This window comes from Rhinolophus ferrumequinum, chromosome 26 (genome assembly GCF_004115265.2).
Source record: "Rhinolophus ferrumequinum isolate MPI-CBG mRhiFer1 chromosome 26, mRhiFer1_v1.p, whole genome shotgun sequence".
Lineage (NCBI taxonomy): Eukaryota > Metazoa > Chordata > Mammalia > Chiroptera > Rhinolophidae > Rhinolophus > Rhinolophus ferrumequinum.
In genome coordinates this window covers 24,017,083-24,039,346 of record NC_046309.1, presented here as the reverse complement: position 1 = coordinate 24,039,346, position 22,264 = coordinate 24,017,083, and the positions used below count along the sequence as shown (strand labels likewise).

The 22,264-nt window shown below is 33.3% G+C and overlaps 1 protein-coding gene and 2 pseudogenes across 1 annotated transcript; all 3 read left to right on the top strand.

Annotated features, from left to right (window-relative positions):
* The first annotated feature begins 1,584 nt into the window (after window positions 1-1,584).
* Window positions 1,585-2,896, top strand: LOC117018289 (pre-mRNA-splicing regulator WTAP-like; annotated as a pseudogene).
* Window positions 2,897-4,028: 1,132 nt separating this feature from the next.
* LOC117018170 (protein S100-A10-like) lies at window positions 4,029-4,599 on the top strand. Its single transcript, XM_033099008.1, has one exon. The coding sequence runs from the start codon at window positions 4,062-4,064 to the stop codon at window positions 4,353-4,355; it is 294 nt and encodes a 97-aa protein (XP_032954899.1). The 5' UTR covers window positions 4,029-4,061; the 3' UTR covers window positions 4,356-4,599.
* A 10,805-nt stretch (window positions 4,600-15,404) lies between these two features.
* Window positions 15,405-16,833, top strand: LOC117018081 (ADP-sugar pyrophosphatase-like; annotated as a pseudogene).
* The last annotated feature ends 5,431 nt before the right edge of the window (window positions 16,834-22,264 follow it).

Sequence of the window (22,264 nt, the reverse complement as noted above, 5' to 3'; positions counted from 1 at the left end):
ATGCACAATCATATTTTAGATGGATGTGTTTTTCTAGAGGAAAGAAATCATCAGTTAGAAGGCTATTGCAATCACTCAAAGAAAGATTAGGCATATGCATATAGACAGTGGGGTTTGAAAGTGGAAGGTTTGAAAATGTTTAAAAATAAAAATCAACAAGTGACCAGTTGTTTATGGTAGGATTACAGGAATGAGTATTAATGATTTTTAGCTTTACCAAAGAATGTGTCTGTGAGTTAGAGTTAATAATGCTTTAATGCTGAATTGTAGGAGTTCCAAAGAGAAAGAAATATACTATCAATTGAAAAGCTAAGGGGAAGATTCATTGCAATGAAATTGACTTTTAAGATGGATAAGGATATATTTGCACTTAAGAATATTGTTGATCCCATTTCCTTATCAACAGGAATCATGTATTATGTCTAATGACATATGGTATCCATTGTATAAAGCTTGCAAAATATGGAAAAATACACAAAAGGAAATTAGAAGTACTGGTATGCCCTAGAGATAACCTGCGTAATGTGTGTGTCTGTTTAAGGCATTGAAATCATGTTGTGAACATATTATTATTATGTTTAATAACTAGACTTTCCTGATCAAATCATATGGAGATGATTGTCAAGCAGTGCAGGACTAACACTCAGGCGGTCCTCATGAGATTCTTCTTCAGCGATACAAGCATATACCGAACTAAAATCCTTCTGGGGAATGGTTACTCCATCTGAAGAAGCTGGAGTATTTCCATTTCAACCCCTTAATTAGTGTTCCATATTTTAGAATTTTCTACAAGAAATCTAATTGTCACAAATGTTAAGGTGCCCTTAGAATGATCATCTGAGAACAAACTATAATTTTGAAAGACTGGCTGTCAAATCAATGTCGCTAAATTTTATTGCACAGTAATTTTATTGCACATTACTTTATTTCAAGTTAAATATTATGCTTTTATTTGCTTAGTAAGTTTTAACAATTTAATTATTTTCCCTGATTTTTTTAAATGTTTTTTTAAATTTATTAGGGTGACATTGATTAGTAAAATTATATAGGTTTCAAGTGTACATTTCTATAATACATCATCTATATATCACATTGTGTGTTCACCACCCAGTCAGTTCTTCTTCCATCACCATATATTTGATCCCCTTTACCCTCTCTTACCACCTCCTTACCCTCTGGTAACCACTAAACTGCTGTCTGTGTCTATGATTTTTATTTGTTTGTTTGGTTTGTCTTGTTCATTTGTTGCTTTCAGTTTTATATCCCACTATTCTTAAAGGAAAGTTTTATAAATTTCAACTTCAATATAGTTATTCTATTTGAAATATTTAGGTTTCATTTATAATACTTTTATATTAGCATTAATTTAAATATATGAAGTGCATATTAATTATTTAAATGAGAAAAGTACTGACGAACACATTCATTTAAAAACATATCAACTTATAGCTCGGGGTCCGCGAGCTCAGCCCCTCCTTTGGAAGTCCCCATCAGGCGAGGATCGGTTCGCCTTCCCTCCCCATGGTGGGGGGGTGGTGGTCTGGTGGTTGTATCCCCGTGGGGAGGCCACTGATGAGATTCAAGATGACCAACGAGGAACCTCTTCCTGAAAAGGTTCAACTGAGTGAATCAGACTTCAAAGTTCTGTCACGTGATGAATTACTTCTAAGCTGGAAACAGCCTGAAGCATGTGGCAGGCTTTGCAGGGCAAGTACACCGACCTTAACACTAGTGAAGTGACTGGCTTAAGGGAGTTGCAAGAAAAACCAAAGCAACCACGGCGAGAGTCTGCTGGCCAGGAAGATATCTTTGTAATGGTCTAACCATTAAGAAGCAGAGACGCAAGAGCATATCCCTCAAATCCAGCACTGCAAGCAAGCCCAGCAGCCTAATGGGGCCCAGCTGGGATCAACAATGGTAGGCCCAGCAATCAACTTGTTTTTCCTAAAATGAAAGGTGAGCTGGAAGAGCCTCAAGAGGAACTGGAATAAGCCCCAGATGAACTGAGTGCCTGGAACTTTACACCTCATAGTGCTGGAGATGAATTTTTTTCGTCAGATCATTCTACAAGTCACTAATTCAGACTTTTTCTTGGTGATAATGGTGTCTAAGGTGAATGGAAGATAAATATTCCAGATTGTCCCAACGTTTGAGTGCAGCTTTAACAAAGGTGACTTAAGTTCTCTCTTAATCATTCAAATCTGTTCCAAACAGCCAAAAGTTAATGGCGAAGTGCGGGATGCTTATTATCATCCAGGAGAATCAGAGCTCAGAAGGCATCTGTCCCACGGAAGTATTGCACAACTTGAAGCAGCATTGGTTTTACAGAAGAAATATAGTGAGGAGCTTAAAACAGTCAGGAGGAACTGAACGACTTTATCACTCAACTTGATGAAGAAGTAGAGGGAATGCAGCGTACCGTTCTAGTTCTTCAGCAACAACTCAGGGAGAGAAGCCAGAGTTGTCTCAGTACCAACAACAGCCCCAAAGACCAGCAGGACTCCATCATCTGAGCCTGTGTGACAGGCAGAGGCCACAGCTAGACTGCAATGGGCTGGCCAACGGGCTAAGTAGTGGCAGTTCTTCTCGGCAGAGGACGTCTGAGTCCGGATTTCACAGGGAGGGGGACACAACTGAAAATGACTTTCCTTCTTCTCCAGGAGGAGAGAACTGGCAGAGGAGGCAGTAGTTACGTAAACCGATTTAGTGTGGGGTATGAAAATGTAGACTGCCCCATGGGCAGTGAAAACTCTCTCACACTGCACTCAAATGACACACTCCAATCATGAACCTCAAGAGGAGAAAACTGAGTGGGAAAGGTAACCTAACTGCAGGTTCCCACCATGTTCAGAATGGCTTGGACTCAAGTGTCAATGTACAAGGTTCAATATTGTAATAGTGTCTCCAGCAAATTTTTATACAGTGTCATTTAATTTGAGCGAGGATACTGTCCAGAAAATTAACACATACTTTTGTCACAATTTGCCTTTGTGTGTGTGTGTGTGTGTGTGTGTGTGTGTTTCTCTTCCTTTTTTTTTTTTTTTAATTTTTCTTTTTTCCCTTTGCCTCAATACCTCTGCAACTTTGGAAGTGCTAACAGTTAATTACTTTGCTGCTCACAGGACACTTTGTGTAGGGCCAAATTATTTTTGTATGAGTTCAGGTGAAGTTGTAAATGGAACTCTTTCCTTAAAGTATAACATAATGATGTCTGCATAAATCTGTGGCTATCTGGAACCCGACCCGTGCGAGGGATTCTCACGCTGTTCCTAGACTACTGAACCATTCAGACCTGTTAGAGTAGATGGGGGTTTGCAAAGTTTGCTTAGTAGAGTAGTTCATCACTAAAAGTTGGACTTGTTGATGGAGTCCTGTAGCAGTTTCAGTGTTAGATGATGTTTTTTCCACCATACATCTGTGCATTCTTTTTTTTCCTTTTAGGTGACGGAATGTTTAAGAAATTTGTGTACATAGTTATTCAGTTTTTTATGAACCATTGTACCCTGTTAATGCATATTGCTCTGACTCCAGTCTATCTTAACCTATACTGACCAATCCTTAGTAAAGATTTTTATTATAAAAAAAAAATTCAACTTACTACTAACTTGTATTCATTATTAACTCTAAAGCTCCATTATTAACATATGAATCCGAATGCTGTGAAATCAATTTGACTAACATGGAAATTGTTTAGGATAAATGGCTGAATTTTTCTAGATCACAGCTCTTCATAATAGATAAAGTACAGTATTAGTATTAGGAAATTCTGTTATTTAACAGATATAGTCACAATGCAATGCTAAATTTACCTTTGCAACTACTCTGGTGGATTCTTACAAAGTTAAACAGACACTTACTGTAAAACCCAGAAATCTATTTTTTTTTAGTTTTTACCCATGATAAACGACTTATGTTCAAACAAAAATCTTTCCACAGAGTTTACAGTAACTTGATTAATTATCATCAAAATCTAGAAAGAGAGTGGCCGCGCGTCCCAGCCAGCCCAGCGGTCCTCTAGTGCCTCCCGCCCAGCCTGTCCCGTTTCAGCAGACCTCACCAAAATGCCGTCTCAGATGGAACACGCCATGGAAATCATGATGTTTACATTTCACAAATTTGCCGGGGATAAAGGCTACTTAACAAAGGAGGACCTGCGAGTGCTCATGGAAAAGGAGTTCCCTGGATTTCTGGAAAATCAAAAAGACCCTCTGGCCGTGGACAAAATAATGAAGGACCTGGACCAGTGCCGAGACGGCCGAGTGGGCTTCCAGAGCTTCTTCTCGCTAATCGCGGGGCTCACCATCGCGTGCAATGACTATTTCGTAGTACACATGAAGCAGAAAGGGAAGAAGTAGGCAGCATTGAGCAGTCACGCCCACCCTGAGAAGAGTTCTCCCAATGGGTCGCTTACGGAATCCTCCTGCCCCACAGCTTCCCCCGGATAAGGATTTCATGAGCAGATTGGGACCCTTAGAAAATGTACAGAGAAAATCCCACCCCCATTTGACAAGAGAAAGACAAGCCAGTTAAAGCCAGATAAGCTTTTGATTTTTATATTGCTTGTATCCTGTTGCCCTCAATAAACAGATTTCTTTTTTAGTTCCTAAAAAAAAAAAAAAAAAAAAAATCTAGAAAGAACGTTCAATGGGTATATGAAGAAACAAACTGTGATACATGCATGCAATGAAATATTTATTCAGCAATGAAAAGGAACAAACTACTGATGCATACAACAGCATGGATAAATTTCAAATATATTTTGCCAAGTGAAAAAGCCAGATTCAAAGGCTATGTGCAATATGATTCCAATTTATGACATTCTTGAAAAGGAAAAACTAGGAACAAAAAACATAAAAACAGATCAGTGATTATGAAGAGTTAGAGGTGGGTGAATGGATTGAAACACAAAGAGTGTAATACTGGGCAGTGATTGAACACTTCTGTATCTTGATTGTTGTGATAGCTACACTTCTGAGTATATTTTTCAAAACTGACAGAACTGTACATCAAAAACAATGAATTTTCTCTGTGTACATTATCCTTCTATAAAAGAAAATTATTTTTTTCTAAAATTATTCCAATTTCTAAAATCTTCTTTTAAGAATAAAAATGTTACACTTAAAATATGTACATGACATAAAGTATATGTTTAAACAATTTAACATAACATGTTAGAAGATATTAAGCATTTCTCCTGGTAGGTAAAGATTTTAATACCAGTGAGTAAAAATTTGTGGTTATTATATCAAAAGTAGTTATTATTGTTTATGAGACCATGGTGTGATAGTGGAAAGAGGAAAACATTTACAGATAGAGAGAAATATGAATTTAAGTCCTAGTTGTGACATATATTTGCTGTATGACATTGAAAGAACCATTTTGCCTTTTTTGAAAGAACAGTTTAGTTGTGAATAGGATTAAATGACTTGCTTGTTTTATTATAGTAATTAAATGAGATAATGCTGTCCAACACCCTCAATAAAAATGTTTCCTAAAAATCATGTCTTCCCTATTCTTTAAAATATTTTCTGAGGAGATTTTAAAGTCCCATGGGATTATTAGTTATTGGCAGTGCTTACATATGTTTTTTAAAAAGGCCCAGAAATATGGACTAACATAACATTTACATCAAAAAGTCACTTGTAGCATACAGTTTGTTCAAATAAAATATTATCATTGACAAAATTGATTTTAACTGTGCTTTATACTTGTAGACTAATATAATTTAGCAGCTTTTAACTCCAAAGTAATGACTATAAAGTATAATTTCAAAAATAGAAATTTAAATATACTCTTTAATAACTACCCACAATCATAAGCAAACAGATTTGTGATCTCAATAAAATATTTTTCTAAAACTATGTGTGTTTTTTTAATTTTCTGTCATTTATTAAAAGAAAAAGAACAACTAAAATTGATTAAATATTCACATTATTATTTTAAGTGGAACTAAAAAAATATTTCCATAGAAATCTCAGAAACTCCTTTTCCATTCCCTTATCATGAGAAAAAGTTTGAAGAAATAAACATCAGAGTCCATGTAATACCTACAGCAATGCATCTAGGGAGTGTGAAATGTTATAAAGGAGGAGAGAAGTGGTAGGAAATAAAGTCAGGGAGATATAAGAAAGAAAGGCTCAGAACATTTGGAAATTGGTGGCCATTTTAAGTAATTTGTCTCTGTCTCTTATAGACACTGGAAGCCACTATATTAGAGCCAGTTCAAGAGAAAAGGGACAACATTTGCTTATATGTATGTTTGCTTGTTTGTAATCACTCCAGCTGCCATGTTAGGAAGGGACTGTAGGGGGAACAGGTAAAACAAAAAGGCCAGTTAGGAAGCTATAATCATTCAGGTGAGAGCGGGTAGTGCCTTAACCATGGAGCCTGACAAGATTCACTAACGAATTATTGAGAGGAAACTACATGGAACCAATGGAGAGAAGTTTTGTAGTGGGGTCTGGGCAAGTATATGATGTGAGAGAGAATGTAGTCGAAATGAAGAGAATAGAGAAATATAAGGGATATAAAGATAGGAATCATCATCAAAATACTAGATGCTTGCATACAGATAAGTAACAAAAAGGAAAAAAATACTAAAATATTTTTTGCCATAAAGGAGAGCTAACAATATGCAGAACAATATGCAGAAGTGAGTGTCATTTCACAAAACCTATCCACTATGATTAAAACTAATGGACACTCTTGCCCACTAACATGGCTTCAGTGAGGTCCAGCTGTCAGAATGTCATGACTTCCATCAATATTGCCAGATTCATGGGCCATGGGGGCCAACCTAAACCGGTTGTGAGGATTATTCTGAGAATATAGAAAATTACCAGAAAACAGTAGCGAAGTATTTTTTCTCTGAAGATTTCTAGGGTGAGGTTTGCAACAACTTTTGAATCTGTGTGAAAGTATACTGAACTATATTCTGTTCTGTTTCTGAACAGTTTGAACCCCTTGAGACTTGTAGAAATTGCTAACAAGTTCTTAACTGTCTCCAATGCAGGAGTATCATTTTTAGAAAGACCAATTTGTTGCATCTCTGGGCAATGTACTCTACACAAATACCTTTTTTTTTAATGTTTCTTTTCTAATTTGTCTCAGCACAGCCTGTGAACTTTTGAAGTTCCTTGGCTTCCATCAGATAGAAATAGGAAAGTCAAGAAACTCTATTTCCAACACACGATTTTCTCATTAGTTTCAAGCTGTTCCATATTCTGTTTTAGGAAGTTTTCTAGTGCAAAGTGAAGGCTACCTATAGGTGTTATCCTGTAGAACTGCGGCAGCTATTAATGGTTAATCTGGAAATTTAAAATAAGTGGGCTATTTCATATTTGTAATGTAATATAATTGTATATAAGCTATGTTTCCACTATTTTTTTAATTTTTTCTAATTATTTTTATTAAATTCTTGGATGAAAGATAAATTATAATCCAAAATTAATTATTGTCCTAAAAATTATTGATAGTAGAAGTATTCTATATCAGAATATATGGAAAGCTTAAAGAAGTGATCAGAGAACATTTTATAGTCTTAAACCCTTTTATCAAAAAAATTAAAAATGTAAGTGAATGAAATTCCTAGCTTAAAAAAATAAAGATGGAAAAAGAAAAACAAGTGAAACAAAAGAAAGGAAAGAATGCAGACAAAAGCAAAATTCAACAATATAGATATTGGGAAATAGCTGGTTATAATTACTAAATAAAAATGACATTGTTTTTAGTAAAAGTTTATCAAAATGACCAATTTACTAGGCAACTTAAGAAAAAAGAAGAAAACGTATATCATGAAAATAAGAATGACAATGAGGAGGTAATCACTGAAATGGAATACATTATTTTAAAATCCAAGATCTCTCTGAAATATATTTGAAAGATGAAATGGTAATTTCCTAGGGGAATATGATTTGCCAAAATTGACTGTAGTACAGATCAAAAGCCTAAATAGGCTAATTTCCATATGAGAATAGAAAAATTTATCAAGACACTCTCTCAAAATAAATCATCAAGCCCATATGATTTCAAAGAAAAATTCTATAAAAATTTAAAAGGCTAGATAATGCCCATGCTTTTCAGACTTTTCCAGTTCGTAGAAAATAAAGGAAAACTTCTAATACTATTTTTGAAGTAAATATAGCACTTATACTTAAACCTGATAAAGACAGTTAAAAATGAAAATTAAAGTAAAATATCACTTACTAATATTGATTCAAAAACTTTATAAATATTAGCAAACAGACTACAAGTATTCACTAAGAAACTGTTATTCCATAATCAAGTGACATGTATTCTAGGAATACAATGTTGAAACAATAATAGGAAATACACTAACATAAAATACTATATATGAAATATATTGAAATCCCCTAAACCTAAAATACTATATATGAATATATATTGAAATCCCCTAAACCAACCCCTAGTTGGATGATTTGCTAGGAGGACTTACAGAACTTAGCATATAGTCATTTATAATTATGATTTATTACCGTGAGAGGTTAGAAAGCAAAATCAGCAAAGGAAAAAAAGCATATGGGGAAAAGTCTGGATAAAAACAGGTGCAAATTTCCACAAGTTTTCTCCCCGCGGAGTCACAGATGCTGAACTTCATTCTGTTATAGTGTTTCTCCGAAATTAAGACCTACCCCGAAAATAAGCGCCAGTTGAGATCGTCAGCCAGATGGACACATTTAAAAGTATGTTCCAAAAGAAGATGACATGACTATGTTTGAATAAATGTAGATTGTTGTACATGAAAAAATAAGACAGCCCCTGAAAATATTCCCTTATGCATCTTTTTGAGCAAAAATCAATATAAGACCCAGTCCTATTTTCGGGGAAATACAATATAAGACCCAGTCTTATTTTCAGGGAAACACGGTAGCAACAAGTTTGGACAACACATGTGATATACTGTTTACCCGGGAAACTCATTAGGGGCTTAGTGCCCAGGGTTTTATGAGGTGCTGGCCACACGGGCACAATCTACCTAGCATGTAACAAAATTTCAAATTCACAGAAGAAAAGAAGGGAGTTCAGTGGTACCCACATGGTTTGTACAGTTTAGGCCCATGAGCCACTCTTTTCTATTAGATGATGCTAATGCCCCCAAAATCCCAATTCCTAGATACCAGCCAGTAGTCGAACTTATAAGCAGTCCTTTCAAAGAATAGCAATCCAGTCTGCTATATTAACTCTTTTCTGCATACCTTATTAATAGATCTAAGGAGAAAATTTTCTCCATAGATGACAAATTGATCTTTCATCTTTTTAATCTTTGTTTCATCTTTCATAATTCGTAATCCATTCCAGGAAAAAAAAAAACTTAAGGAAGTAGTATTTGATGTTCAATTTCTTAACATGACATGTAATTTATGTAAGCTTAACCCTAAAACCATTATCTTACTAAATGCAGAAACACAAGTGATATTTCCAATAATATTTTTTAAAAATCTATTCTCTCCATTAATATTCAGTATATTAACAGATATAAGCTAATTCCAAAATCCAAAACAGTAAGCACTAGATAGAGATGGGTTTCTAGTGAATTCCACCAAACATTTAAGGAAGGAATTATACCAATTCTCTACAATCTCTTTCAGAAGATACAAACAGAGGAATTCATTATGCGGTTGGAATTACCCAAATACCAAAACCAGGCAAAGACATAACGAGAAAAGAAAATTATAGACGAATATCTCTCATGAACAAAGATGCAAAAATCCTCAACAAAATCTTAGCAAATTTAATTTAACAATGTATAAAAAGAAGTATACATCACGACCAAGATGAGATTTATACTAGATATGTAAGGCTAGTTCAATATTTGAAAATCAATTAACATAATCTATAACATCAACAGGCTTAAAAGGGAATCACATGATTATATCAATAGATGCAGAAAAAGTATTTGACAAAGTCCAACAACATTCATGATCAAAGCTGTTAGTAAACAAGGAAGAGAGGAGGAACTTCCTCAAGTTGATAAGGAATGTGTATAAAAAAAAAAAAAACTATAGCTGACATCATACTTAATGTTGAGAAACTTGAAGCTTTTCCACTAAGATCTGGTAAAAAGCAAAGATGTCCCCTTCTCTCACCACTCTTTTTCAACATCATAGTGGAAGTTCCAGCTAATTCAATAAAACTAGAAAAGAAATAAAAGTTACATTAATTGAGATGGAAGACATAAAACTATCTTTGTTTACAGATGACACAGCTATTTACATGAAAATCAGAAAAAAAATAACAGGGAAAAAAAAAAAAAACTCCTTGAACTAATAGGTGATTATAATAAGGGTTCAGTACACAAGGTTAACATACAAATTTCAACCACTTTTCTATATGCTATCAATGAAGAAGTAGAATTTGAAATTAAAAACACAATACCATTTACATTAGCACACACAAAAATGGTATACTTAGGGACACACTTATATGAGGAAAACCAAAACTCTGGTGAAGGAAAGCAAGGAAAAATTAAATAAAGATATCGTTTATGTTCATGGGTAGGAACACTCAATATTATCAAGAAGTCAGTTCTTCCCAACTTGATCTATGGATTCAAGGCAGTCTCAATCAAAATCCCAGCAAATGGTTTTTCAGATATCAACAAGCTGAACATAAAATTTATAAGGAGAGTCAAAACACCCAAAATAGCCAACAATTTATTAAAGGAGAATAATTAAAAATGAAAAACTAACACTGGCCAAACGCAAGACTTAATGTAAAGCTGCAGTAATCAAGAGAGTGTGGTACTGGTGGAAGAACATCTGATAAATAGATCAATGGGACAGACTCAAGAGCCCAGAAATAGATTGTCAGAAATATAGTCAACAGATCTTTGACAAAGGAGTAAAGACAATACAGTGGAGCAAAGATAGTCTTCCTCTCAATTTTGCTATGAACCAAAAACTGCTTTAAAAAAGATTCAGTTTTAAATTACAAAAAAAATAAATAAATTATACAAACACCCTAAAACAGTTAAATAATTGTAAATAACAAGGTCATATTTCTCACTGTTTTGATTCTGTCCTAATTCTCCCTCTCTCTCTCTCTCTCCCTCTCTCTCTCTCTCTCTCTTTCTCTCTCTCTTTCTCTCTCTCTCTCTCTCTCTCTTCTCTTCTACACTGTCTGTTTCTTTTTATTCCATGTAACCTTTTGCAATTTTTTCTCTGTCTTATATGATTGTATTAGTTATTTTTACTGCACTGCATTTTTTATTATCTCTGTGGAATAGTATCTGTACTTACCTTTCCATGTCTTGTCTTCCATCACAGAACTACAGTTTTATCAACATAGCAACTACATGTTCATCTGGATATCCTTTTTTTAAACTGTTCTGGCCCTTCAACTGGCTTGTGAATTTGTGAGGACTTCATTTCAAAGCATGTGAGATTGCTTAACACACAAGAGAGTTAATATATGAATGTTTATTTAGCAGGGGTACATTGATTAGCAGAGAAAAAAGAAAGATATGCAGCGCATATAGGAAATTTGTCACAATTCCTTTACAAGTTGGGATAGCTCTTATGAAGAGTATTGAGGGGACCACCATTCTCAAGGATTAGCAGGGATGGATATTCCTCAACCCCAAACCGCAAACCTTCTTCTTCTCTACCGAGGACATTAATGAGATAATCTGATTACTCCAGTACCGTGTACAACAAGTAAGCAAAGATAGACTGTCTCGTCACTTGTGGATCTGGCTGCTACCTGTAGGAAATCAGGGGGTGTGAAGTCCTTTCTTTGAGTTCCATTATGGAGTCAAAATTGTTTTGAGTTTGCTCCCAGTTTCACTAAGCACTACAAACAACAGAATCCTACACTATCGTGTTTCCCCAAAAATAAGACCTAGCCAGACCATCAGCTCTAATGCGTCTTTTGGAGCAAAAATTAATATAAGACCTGGTATTATATTATATTTTATATTATATTATACTATATTATATTATATTATATAAGACCTGGTCTTATTTTACTATAATTTTTGCTCCAAAAGACACATTAGAGCTGATTGTCTAGCTAGGTCTTCTCTTCGGGGAAACAGGGTGTAAACTCTTCTCAAAGCCTTGATAATTGAGTCTCTTCTGCAGATTCTCAGTCAACAACGATAACACTAATATTGAGTCTCTTCTAACAGAAACTGGGAGGTGAGATCAGCAGCGTACAAATAAACAAAAAAACCTTTGCCATCTGAAAATCAATTCATTCATTCACTTATTATCTCAAACATATATATTATGTGTTTACTTTGAGCAAAGAAATGTTTTGCAATTTAGGAATAGAGCAAGAACAAACTTAGTAAATAAATATGTTTTCCCTCTTGGAACTTACTTTCTATTAGTAGGGAATGATGGACAATCAAAAAAAAAAGAATTAAAGATGTAATATTTGGACTACTGATAAGTGTTGTGGAGAAAAGCAGAGCAGAAGGAAAGGTTATGGAGTACAGAGTGGAGGGGCTGTGGGTTAGGGAAAGCTTCACTTGGAAGTGACAAGTGAGGGGAGATTTGAAGTAGAGGGATTGAGTATACACACCCTGAGGAGAAGCAGACTTCTAAAGAATACTTTGGTCATGGAATAAAGTAAACTTGAAATTAGCAAATTTTTGAAAATTGTGAAAGAATAAAGTTTCTTGCATCATCTATGGTATGTAAGTATATCTATTTTTTCTTATTAAAAAAGATGCAAACAAATTAAGTTCAATATATGACCTATAATATTAGGAGGATGCAAACACTAAATTAAGCTAAACACTAAAATTAATGGAAATTTTAAGAAAGGTTTAAAGTCAAATTAAAATGGTCTTCTGTATAGATAAATAAAATAGACAAATATCTCATAAGTAAGAAGATAAATAATTAAACCAAAATAAAGACAGAGAGAAGAAAGAATATATAATCACATCAGAACAAAGATTAAAAGAACTATAGTAACACTTAGAAATTTAGAGAAAATGGTTAATGTTCAAGAAATGACTAAAGTTGATGCAAAAAGATGTAGAATACCTACACATACAATAATATCTTCCACCAGAAAGACTTTTAAAAATACTCATTAGTAAATAATATACCAGGCTCATATGCTTTGGGGGGAGTTTAAATTAAGTTTCAAAGAACAGAAATATTCAGTGTTAAAGAAATATTTACAGCCCACCCCCCAAGAAAAAAATCAGTCTATCATTAGGGTAACTTCCCAGCTTGACAGATATAGTATGTAAAACATATATAGAAAGTCTATTTATGAATTTGAATGTAAAAATGAATAAAATAAGAGAAAATTGAATTTAGTAGTATTAAGATAAAGAAATTCACCACAATGAACTAGTTTATTATAAAAATATACGACATTTTTTTTTTTATCCCAGGGATCTTATTAATACAAATTAATCAAAATTGTGTTATAAATAGACAGTTTAGTGCTTAAAAAGTTTTTGATGAATTTGAGCAAATATTTAAATAAAAATTTAAGTAAAATTGGACTATAAGGAAAATGCCCAAATATGATAAAGAATCTTTACCAAAATTTTATTGTACACATCATAATAAAAATAAAATACTAGTTATGAATATCAAATCCAGAAATAAGACATTTGTAATTCTCATCAACACTATTTTTGGCATATTCTAAATTTTCTAGCAAGTTCAATAAAAATAGAAAGTGGAATTATTAGCATAGATATCATATAAAAATATAAATTATTATTATAAATAGAAGATCTTTAGAAAATCAGTGGCTGGATGCAAATTAAACCTTCTCAGATCACACAAGTTTCTCTGCGTTCCCAGCTACAATATAAGCTATTCTGGGAATTCCAAGATCTTTCCAAGGGATTTTCTATAGACTTCAGCAATATGAATTAAATATACAAGATTATGGAAAGAAGGAGAAATCTTCTCTGGATGTCATAAAGCAAATTACAGGACCAGGATAATACTATGCCTAAAAGCAGGAGTATTCATTTATTTTATAAAAGAAAAATTGAGGGTATTGTTTCACTATAGCTACTCCTACGTTTAAAGCTAAATTTAAAAAAATACACATCTAAAAATATTCAGATAAAGATGCAACTTTTTGTCTCAGTTTTCTGCATTTTTCAAACCAGAATTTTTAAGATAAATCTGGATTTCACATTGTCAGTAAAGATAATTACTCCTATAGTTGCAAATGAAATTTCATTAACTTTAAAAAATATTTCTCCCTGAAAATGTAAAAGAAAATAAAAAACAATTCTACCACATTGATTCCATTTCATTTTGGCATAGCAGAATCTACACATACAGTTTTGTTATCATACTGCTCATAGTATTCTGATATTCCCACCTTACCTATACTAAGCCACTTTTTTTCTATCTGTTCTTCATAATGATTATATTTAATGTGTGCATAGCATTTCACAGTGTTGGTGTATGCTGATTTAATACTTCAATGTTAGATAAGATGGTTTCTAATTTTTAAGTTTTATTTAATATATTCTACACATCTTTTTGATAATACACTTTTAATTTCTGTTGAATTATTTCTTTAGAAATAGAAAAGAATCATAATTTGTTGAATTATTACAAAAATAAGTTAATTATGTCAATTAAAACAAACATTTTATGGCTCTTGCTATGTAATGTCACTTTGTTGTCCAAAAATGTACACTTAGTAAATTCTTCTTATAAGGAATACATATACCAATATGACCACAATATTTCTTAAATTAGATACTTATTAAAAATTTCTACATTCGTCAGCATAAAATATCTCAAGTTTGCATTAATTTGCATTTTTCATGAATGTTGATGAGTGTCAATAATCTTTACTTTCATATACTTTGGATTGAGAGTTATTTTTTTTTTTAATTTATTGTAATAGGTAGGCAAATTAAAGATCAAATTGCATTCATCTAAATACCTAATTGCATTTGTCTAAATCAGTTGCATTTTCCCAGACCAATCAATTTTTAAAGCAAAAATTTAAATAGGCAAAATTAACTGCAATATTTTTAAATGCATTAATTTTTGTTCTTTGCACATTTATTTTTTATTCTTAGCTGTACAGCAAAATAATATTTCTTATCAAAGGTATGTATGTTTCTTTGGGATTAGATTCTTTAAAGAATATGACACTTTAATGAGTGTGACATTATGAGCTCTTACAAGCCTGATTTTTAACAGATCAAGTTAAATTAAATAACAAACAGACAGGAGCCGTATGGTAAGCTCCCTAGGAGAAATTAAAGTACACTGCTACACTTATTATAATGATTTCGTATGCTCATTCTTATATGAAAGAAGAGGAAATGAGGAATCATTGTAAGTGAAGAAAAAAGCATGGTAGAGAATAATATTAGGTTTAACTAAACCTTTCCTCTTTTACTCATCTAATTTAAGCATTTGTGAAGGGCTAATATGGGTAGAATATAGTAAAATTATATGGAATATAAAAATCCTCTTGGTCTTATACCTCCAATGTTTCCAGCTCATCACTGCCCATATTATTTTCAAGAGAGAAATCTACTTTAAAATGCAGAAGACCTTTGTCTGGCAAGTAACTGTACTTGTCTCTGTTGATATAAATCTCCTCCCCAGCCCTTCTTCCACCTGACTATGGACTCAAAAGACTCCAAACCTCCCTCATTCTCTGAAAAGGTCATGCATCAAGTCTCTGCATTTTGCAGGTTCTTCTTTTTAGGATGTCCTTTCCCATCTGTATTAGTTTCCCATTTCTGCTCTAACAAACTACCCTGTTTCCCGGAAAATAAGACCTAGCCGGCCAATCAGCTCTAATGCATCTTTTGAAGCAAAAATTAACATAAGACCCCATCTTATATTATGTTAGGTAAGACCTGGTCTTATATTATAGTAAAATAAGACCGAGTCTGATATTAATTTTTGCTCCAAAAGACGCGTTAGAGCTGATGGTCCGGCTAGGTCTTGTTCTTGGGGAAACATGGTACCACAAGATTAGTGGCTTAAAACAACACAAATTATTATCTTAACATTTTAGAGAAATCTAAAATGGGTCAGCAGGGCTGTGTAGCACCAGCATCTCCTGGGACCCCTGCCTCAGACTCGTCCTTTCTTTTTTCATCCCCCTTCTCAAAGGAGTACCTTCCCTTTCACACCACATTGTCGACCTGAACTTCTTACCTGAGAACTGTGAAGACTGACTAGTTTGAAAATAGAAAACCAAGAACCAACAGATTCTTCTCAGAATACCAAAGAGTCTATTATTTCAGAGAAGTTAATTTCAGGAGGAAGTGGGTCAAATTTGAAAAAAACAAACAAAAAAAAAAACATACATGGATTCTACTGGTAGAATTAGAAGTTGGAAAACATATAACCAGAAAGGACAGTCGACCGATGGAGTGGAGATTATCCCAGTGCTGCAAAGAACACTTCATTATGAATGCATCCTTCTGGGGCAACAGTTCTGACTAGCAATGGGAGGCTACAGCCTAGAATTTTCTTCTGGCTGCAGAGATGATAATAAAGACCCAGAAACTCTCATTGGGAGCTTAAGGAAGAAAATGACTATAGAAATGACATTGCTGAATGTTCTCCAGCTGTATGTATGGATCCAGTTTTGTCAAACTGTACCACACACATCATGAAAGTAACTATTAATATTGATGATGCTGAAAATGTAAGACCTAAACTAAAGCCAGGAGGTGGGAAATTTGGGGAAGTAATTTCTTTACCAAAGAAACTTACTGCAGAGACCTGATGATCTAGTAGCTGAGGAACATGTGACAGTGAATGCCAGAGTCTATCCTATGCTCTGATGCTCAAACCTGCAAACACAAAGCCGTTTGAAGTGCCCTTCCTGAAGTGTTAGGGCCAAAAGATGGTGGCCATGTCTCTGTAAACAAGACCACCAGTCCTGCTTCACTAAGATTCTCTATTCGGCTTCATTTAATGTACATTTGACATTAGCTTTCTCAAAAAATAAAAGCAACACAGAATTTTTTAAAATATGATGGGAGTGGAAGCTGAAACAATGACAGAATATAAACATCTGCCCCTGAGAAGAAGCCAAAAGAAATGAGATGGTGTTTGTTCAAGAAATTATTTGTCAAATGTGATTCGGAGCTAAGCTAGAATGAGAACAGAACTGTTATGGGAAAGATGCTGGATGCTGTTAGACAGGGAGGTGGGTATCCAGCCTCTGAAGTGAAAAGGAAGCTAATGGGGATGACAGACACCTGTGTCATTCTAGGATTTTTTTCCCCTAAAATAAAGTTGATGAAGAACAGGAACAGGGCCCTACCACCAGCTTGGGGGGAGGAAAGGTACCCAGATACCCATGCATAAGATAGAGAGAGATTCTGCAGCTTGAGAGAATGGAAGACACCATTAGCATCTTCTAGAGTTATACAAGATTGCCAGCATATGCCAAACGTTCCCTTTTGTATGGATGCTGGCGAGTCAGGGACTGTCCTGGCTAAAAGCAATGACCTCAGAAAACATGTACCTATAACAGGAAGTGACCTTTGAGAAAGAGACCCTAATTCATAGAGAGTTACTTATGAATGACATCTGGAATTGCCTCTTAGACTTAACACTTTTTCTAATGATGAGTGTATCTCACACAATGCACCAGCCTAGCAGGCTAGATGGTTATTGGCCATCAGACCCCATTTCTGAAGTATTAAACCTCAGTGTCAAGACACATTTGGCCACTGCACTGTTATTAATAATTCCTAAAATTGACTATAAGGTGGGGTCAGGCCCCTCCTGTTACTTAAATTCAGTCAGGCTCCTGCAGGGAGATTCAGTCAGGCTCCTGCAAGGAGGTCAGATTCAGTCAGGCTCCTGCAGGGAGATTGAAACCGGTCGGGGTACCCTAGAGGACAACCTGAAGATAGTTGAAAAACAAGACTCTGATTCTTCCTTGTGTCAAAACTGCTGCTCTCCCATATGCAGTGCTGTACCTGTTTGTACCTACAACTACTTACATGTGGTCATTTTCTGTTCCCCAACATAGGTAATTCCAGCGAACTTCTGATTTTTTACAAGGAAGAGGCAGAGGTAGCCTGGGGATGATTGGGGCGGAGTAATGATTGGCCAACTGAGAAGAAATAAAACTCTTTAGAATAAAGAGCTAAAAAAGGTTCTCTTAAAATGTAATTGGAGCAGATGTATTGTCATGCCAAGCTCAAGTGGACTTTTGGCTCAGAAGCAAAATAAGGGATTTCTAAATTGTAGTCTCCCCTTACATACATTCAAAATAGGACTCTCACACAAAATAAATATCTTGTGTCCTAATTCACCCATTTAACTCTGTGGCCTTTTAATAGAGATTCTTGAGTAATATAAAAACATTAATGATTTTTCTTAGGTAAGTTGATTATATAAAAATTAATACTAACTCTGAAATATACTTGAAATACCTTGCCCCCTTTGACTAGTTTCAGCACAGCAGTTAAAAGGCTTCCAGATCAGACATATCAAGAATAGCTTTGCATATGAACCAAGCAATTACTACTTAATAAATAAAGCATGTTCTAAATGCAAAGTTCAAAACATTACATCATATTTTTAAGAATGTGTCATGACAATTACTTTGAGTGTAGGATTTCATTAAATCTATGATTCACCACTATTTTATATGCCAATAAGAACAAGGACATTGTGCTTTTTGAAGTGACACAATTTTTTCTTTTACTTTAAAATTTGAGTTCCTGTTTTTTGGAAAAATATCATGATGGTTAGATATACGCATAGATTATAAATTAAAATACATTATATTTTACATACATTACAGGAAAATTATGTATAAAATTGTAGTTGACATTCATTATTGTTCAGCTTCAGCTTCGGGTGTACAGTGAAGTGATCAGGCATCTACAAGAAGTGGAGTACAGCATTAGGAATACAGGCAGTGGAAATGTAATGGCTGTGTGGGATGTCAGAGGGGAAGTGGATGAGGGGAGGGGATTTTCACTGATGAGGGATATAAATGATAAATGTCTAACAATTACATTGTTTTCTGCACCTGAAATTAATTTAAAAAATGTTATAAACAAACAAATAAATAAAATTATGAGCAAAATTGGTTATAATATGCCTAAAGTTTTTTACATGCTGAGCCCAACTCAACTCATCTGTATCATTTTTCAATTCTTAATGATCATTATCTGTGATTTTCCACATATTTTCTCAAAAATAATTGCTGATTCCACATTTCTAAAAGATTTTTCTTTTGGTATTACATTTACAAGAAAACTGTTATATGTCTTAGGAATTAAAATCAAGGTGGATAAGGGAGAAAAACTAATAGAAGGACTGAGTAACTGAATGGAAAATGATGAAGAGAAAATTAGTGATCTAGATGACAAGAGCCAGAAAATCCTCCCTGAAATCACTGCAACATCACAAAGAAAAAGATTATATTTGAGAAAAGCTAGGAAAAGTGGAAGAGATGTCAAAAATTCCATCATTATTCAAATAGGAGTCACAGGAGGAAATAAAAGAAAATTGGGTGGATATAAGAAACAATAGAACATTTGTTAATTCTAAAGAAAGACAAATTATCAGATTGAAAGGCCCAATGAATACCAGGCAGAATGTATAGCTACCTAAAAAATCAAACCACATCTTAGTAACATTTTAGTACCAAGATTAAAATTTTTTAAATAAGCGATGTATAAAAAGTTAGAATTAAAAATATATCAGTCACTATTAAAATAATTTCTTACGACAACAGAACAGTGCCTACAAAAGTTTTAGGCAAAATTAAGTTGATGCTATAATTCTATAGTAAATAATTTCAGTGTGCTAACAATATAAAAATATTTTCAAAGACTAAGAAGTTTATTTACCACTAGTATTCCTAAAAGAATATACTGAGATAGTTCAATGCAACAAACTGAATTTAAGAAATTCAAACTAGAAAAATTTAAAAACAGTAAGCAGAGAAGAAATCATAATTTACAATTAATTTCAGACAATTGCTAATCATTCTTGTTAAAAAAAAAGAAGAACAAAATAGCCCTTAAAATCCCCAGTAATTCTATGGGTGTGGTCATATGACTGACTTTCCCTTTGATCTATTAACATGATGAAAGATATTGACAGATACCCTTATTTTTTAATCATTTTATCTTAATTTCTTTTTTGGTAAAGTGAGAATTTAAAGTTATGGATTGTCCATTGGATGGTTTAACTTGACTTTATAGTATCTAATATGTACTGTGTTTCCCGGAAAATAAGACCTAACCAGACCATCAGCTTTAATGTGTCTTTTGGAGCAAAAAATAATATAAGACCCAGTATTATTTTACTATAATATAAGACCAGGTCTTATATACTAATATAATATAATATAATATAATATAATATAATATAATATAATATAATATGATATAATATAATACTGGGTCTTATATTAATTTTTGTTCCAAAAGACACATTAGAGCTGATGGTCCGGCTATGACTTATTTTTGGGGAAACACGGTAGTTGTTTTATCATCATTATTTCTATTTATTTTCACATGCCAATTTTCAGTTCCTCTTCAACACAAGGATTATTTGATTTTTTAACTTAATTGTGTTTATTAAAAGTATGAATATGCATTCAATCAAATAGTATCAGTTTATTTACAATTTTAATGATCCTTCACCCTCTCCATTTTTTTTTTCCTTTCATGGAGAATCTAGAATTTCCTTTTACTTTTTTCCATTCTAGTAATTAGGAGTTTATAGTATTATAAATTAGTTTTAATTTTGCTGTACTTATACTGTTTACCATAATTTCATTTAGCCTTTGTTCTAAATTTAAAGCTCCATTCTTACTACCATCTATCTGCCTACCTTCTCACTATCATTTTACTACCAGCTATCTTTTAGAAACTTATTGGATGGCTTTATTCTGCAAGTAACGTCATTTTTATTTCTGTTGTTTTTCAATGAATAACTTAAGTATGACAAATTATTCAAATATTTGGATGCTGAACATCCATCACTCAAAGAAAAATGCAAAAAAAAACACAAAAAACTCTTCACATTATATAATTAAAAACAAAAAATGTTTCTCTCTTCCTCTTTAGACAGCAAGCTATTCAATAGCAGGACTATGTTTTGTCTTAGTTTCACAAAGGATCTAATCTAGAATCACATGCATAGTTCCCCCAACAATTTGTGAAATGAAAAAACAGCTAATAAAATGAAGAAATAAGTGAACTGATGCTAAATAGATTTTTCTAAAACACACAATAGATAATACAAAAGTTTAAAATGCATAAGCAGAAAATCAAAAAGTAACTTAAAAATATCCATACCAATGCAAGAGAAATACCAGTGCAATATACAAAAATGCTTTGTGTAGAAAGCATAATCTCATTTCTACTCAATATATCTTAAAAGTAAAATTATGCTCTGAGTACGCATAAAATGTATGACGTAGATTTTGAAAATCTTATTCATAATGGCTTTTGATTAGTGCAATAAAACTCTTTGAATGTGAATGCTAGGATGATTTAGCATTTCTCTTAATATAAATTTCCAAATAAATACTTCAGTGACAAAAAATATACAGTAAATAATCTAAAATTTATATTAAAAATTGAACACTGTAATTAAGAATATTTCTGTATTTTAGAAATTTATATATTGTAAGTTTTGAATACATAGTATTTTATTTTATATTTTATATATCATAAAAGATTGAGTTGTTATATTTTCTGATATTTAGTTGTTACAGTTATATATAATAATTACTTTTAAAATAGTGTGATCCATTTAATTTTAATAACAACTATTACTATTTGTGTCTATGGCTATTCTTATACAATCAAAATACTCTTGGGGGAGGAGAGTCTGTTACAAAATTTATGTGACTGTGTAGTACATTCATTACATAATTGTCATCTTATTTTTCTTGAACATATTAGTGGATGCTAATGCAGCTTTTTCCACTTTGTTTCCTTCAGAAGTCCAATGTCAATTTGACCTGAGTTTAGATTTTTCAGAAAACATTTTACAGCTAGTTTCGTGTATTCAATTGAACTGAGTTTTTTTTTAAATTTGCTCCCTCAGAGTTAGTGGTTCACTATTGATTGTAACCTACTAACTCATTGCCTAAGGTTTGACTTGATTGGCATCCCTACTATCACTCTTTGAATCTGGGAGAAGAATCTGTTTTAACACCCACCATTAACATTCATGAATCCTTGTCTTTCATGTCACTGTTGCAGTCCTGGCAGAGTCATACAGTGTGTTCAGACCATTCTGTTAGTCACGTACTGTCAGCTCTGTTTAAACCAAAA

Bases quoted from the DNA above. Each gene is read 5' to 3' on its own strand.
- LOC117018170 (XM_033099008.1), top strand. From the start codon at position 4,062: ATGCCGTCTCAGATGGAACACGCCATGGAAATCATGATGTTTACATTT.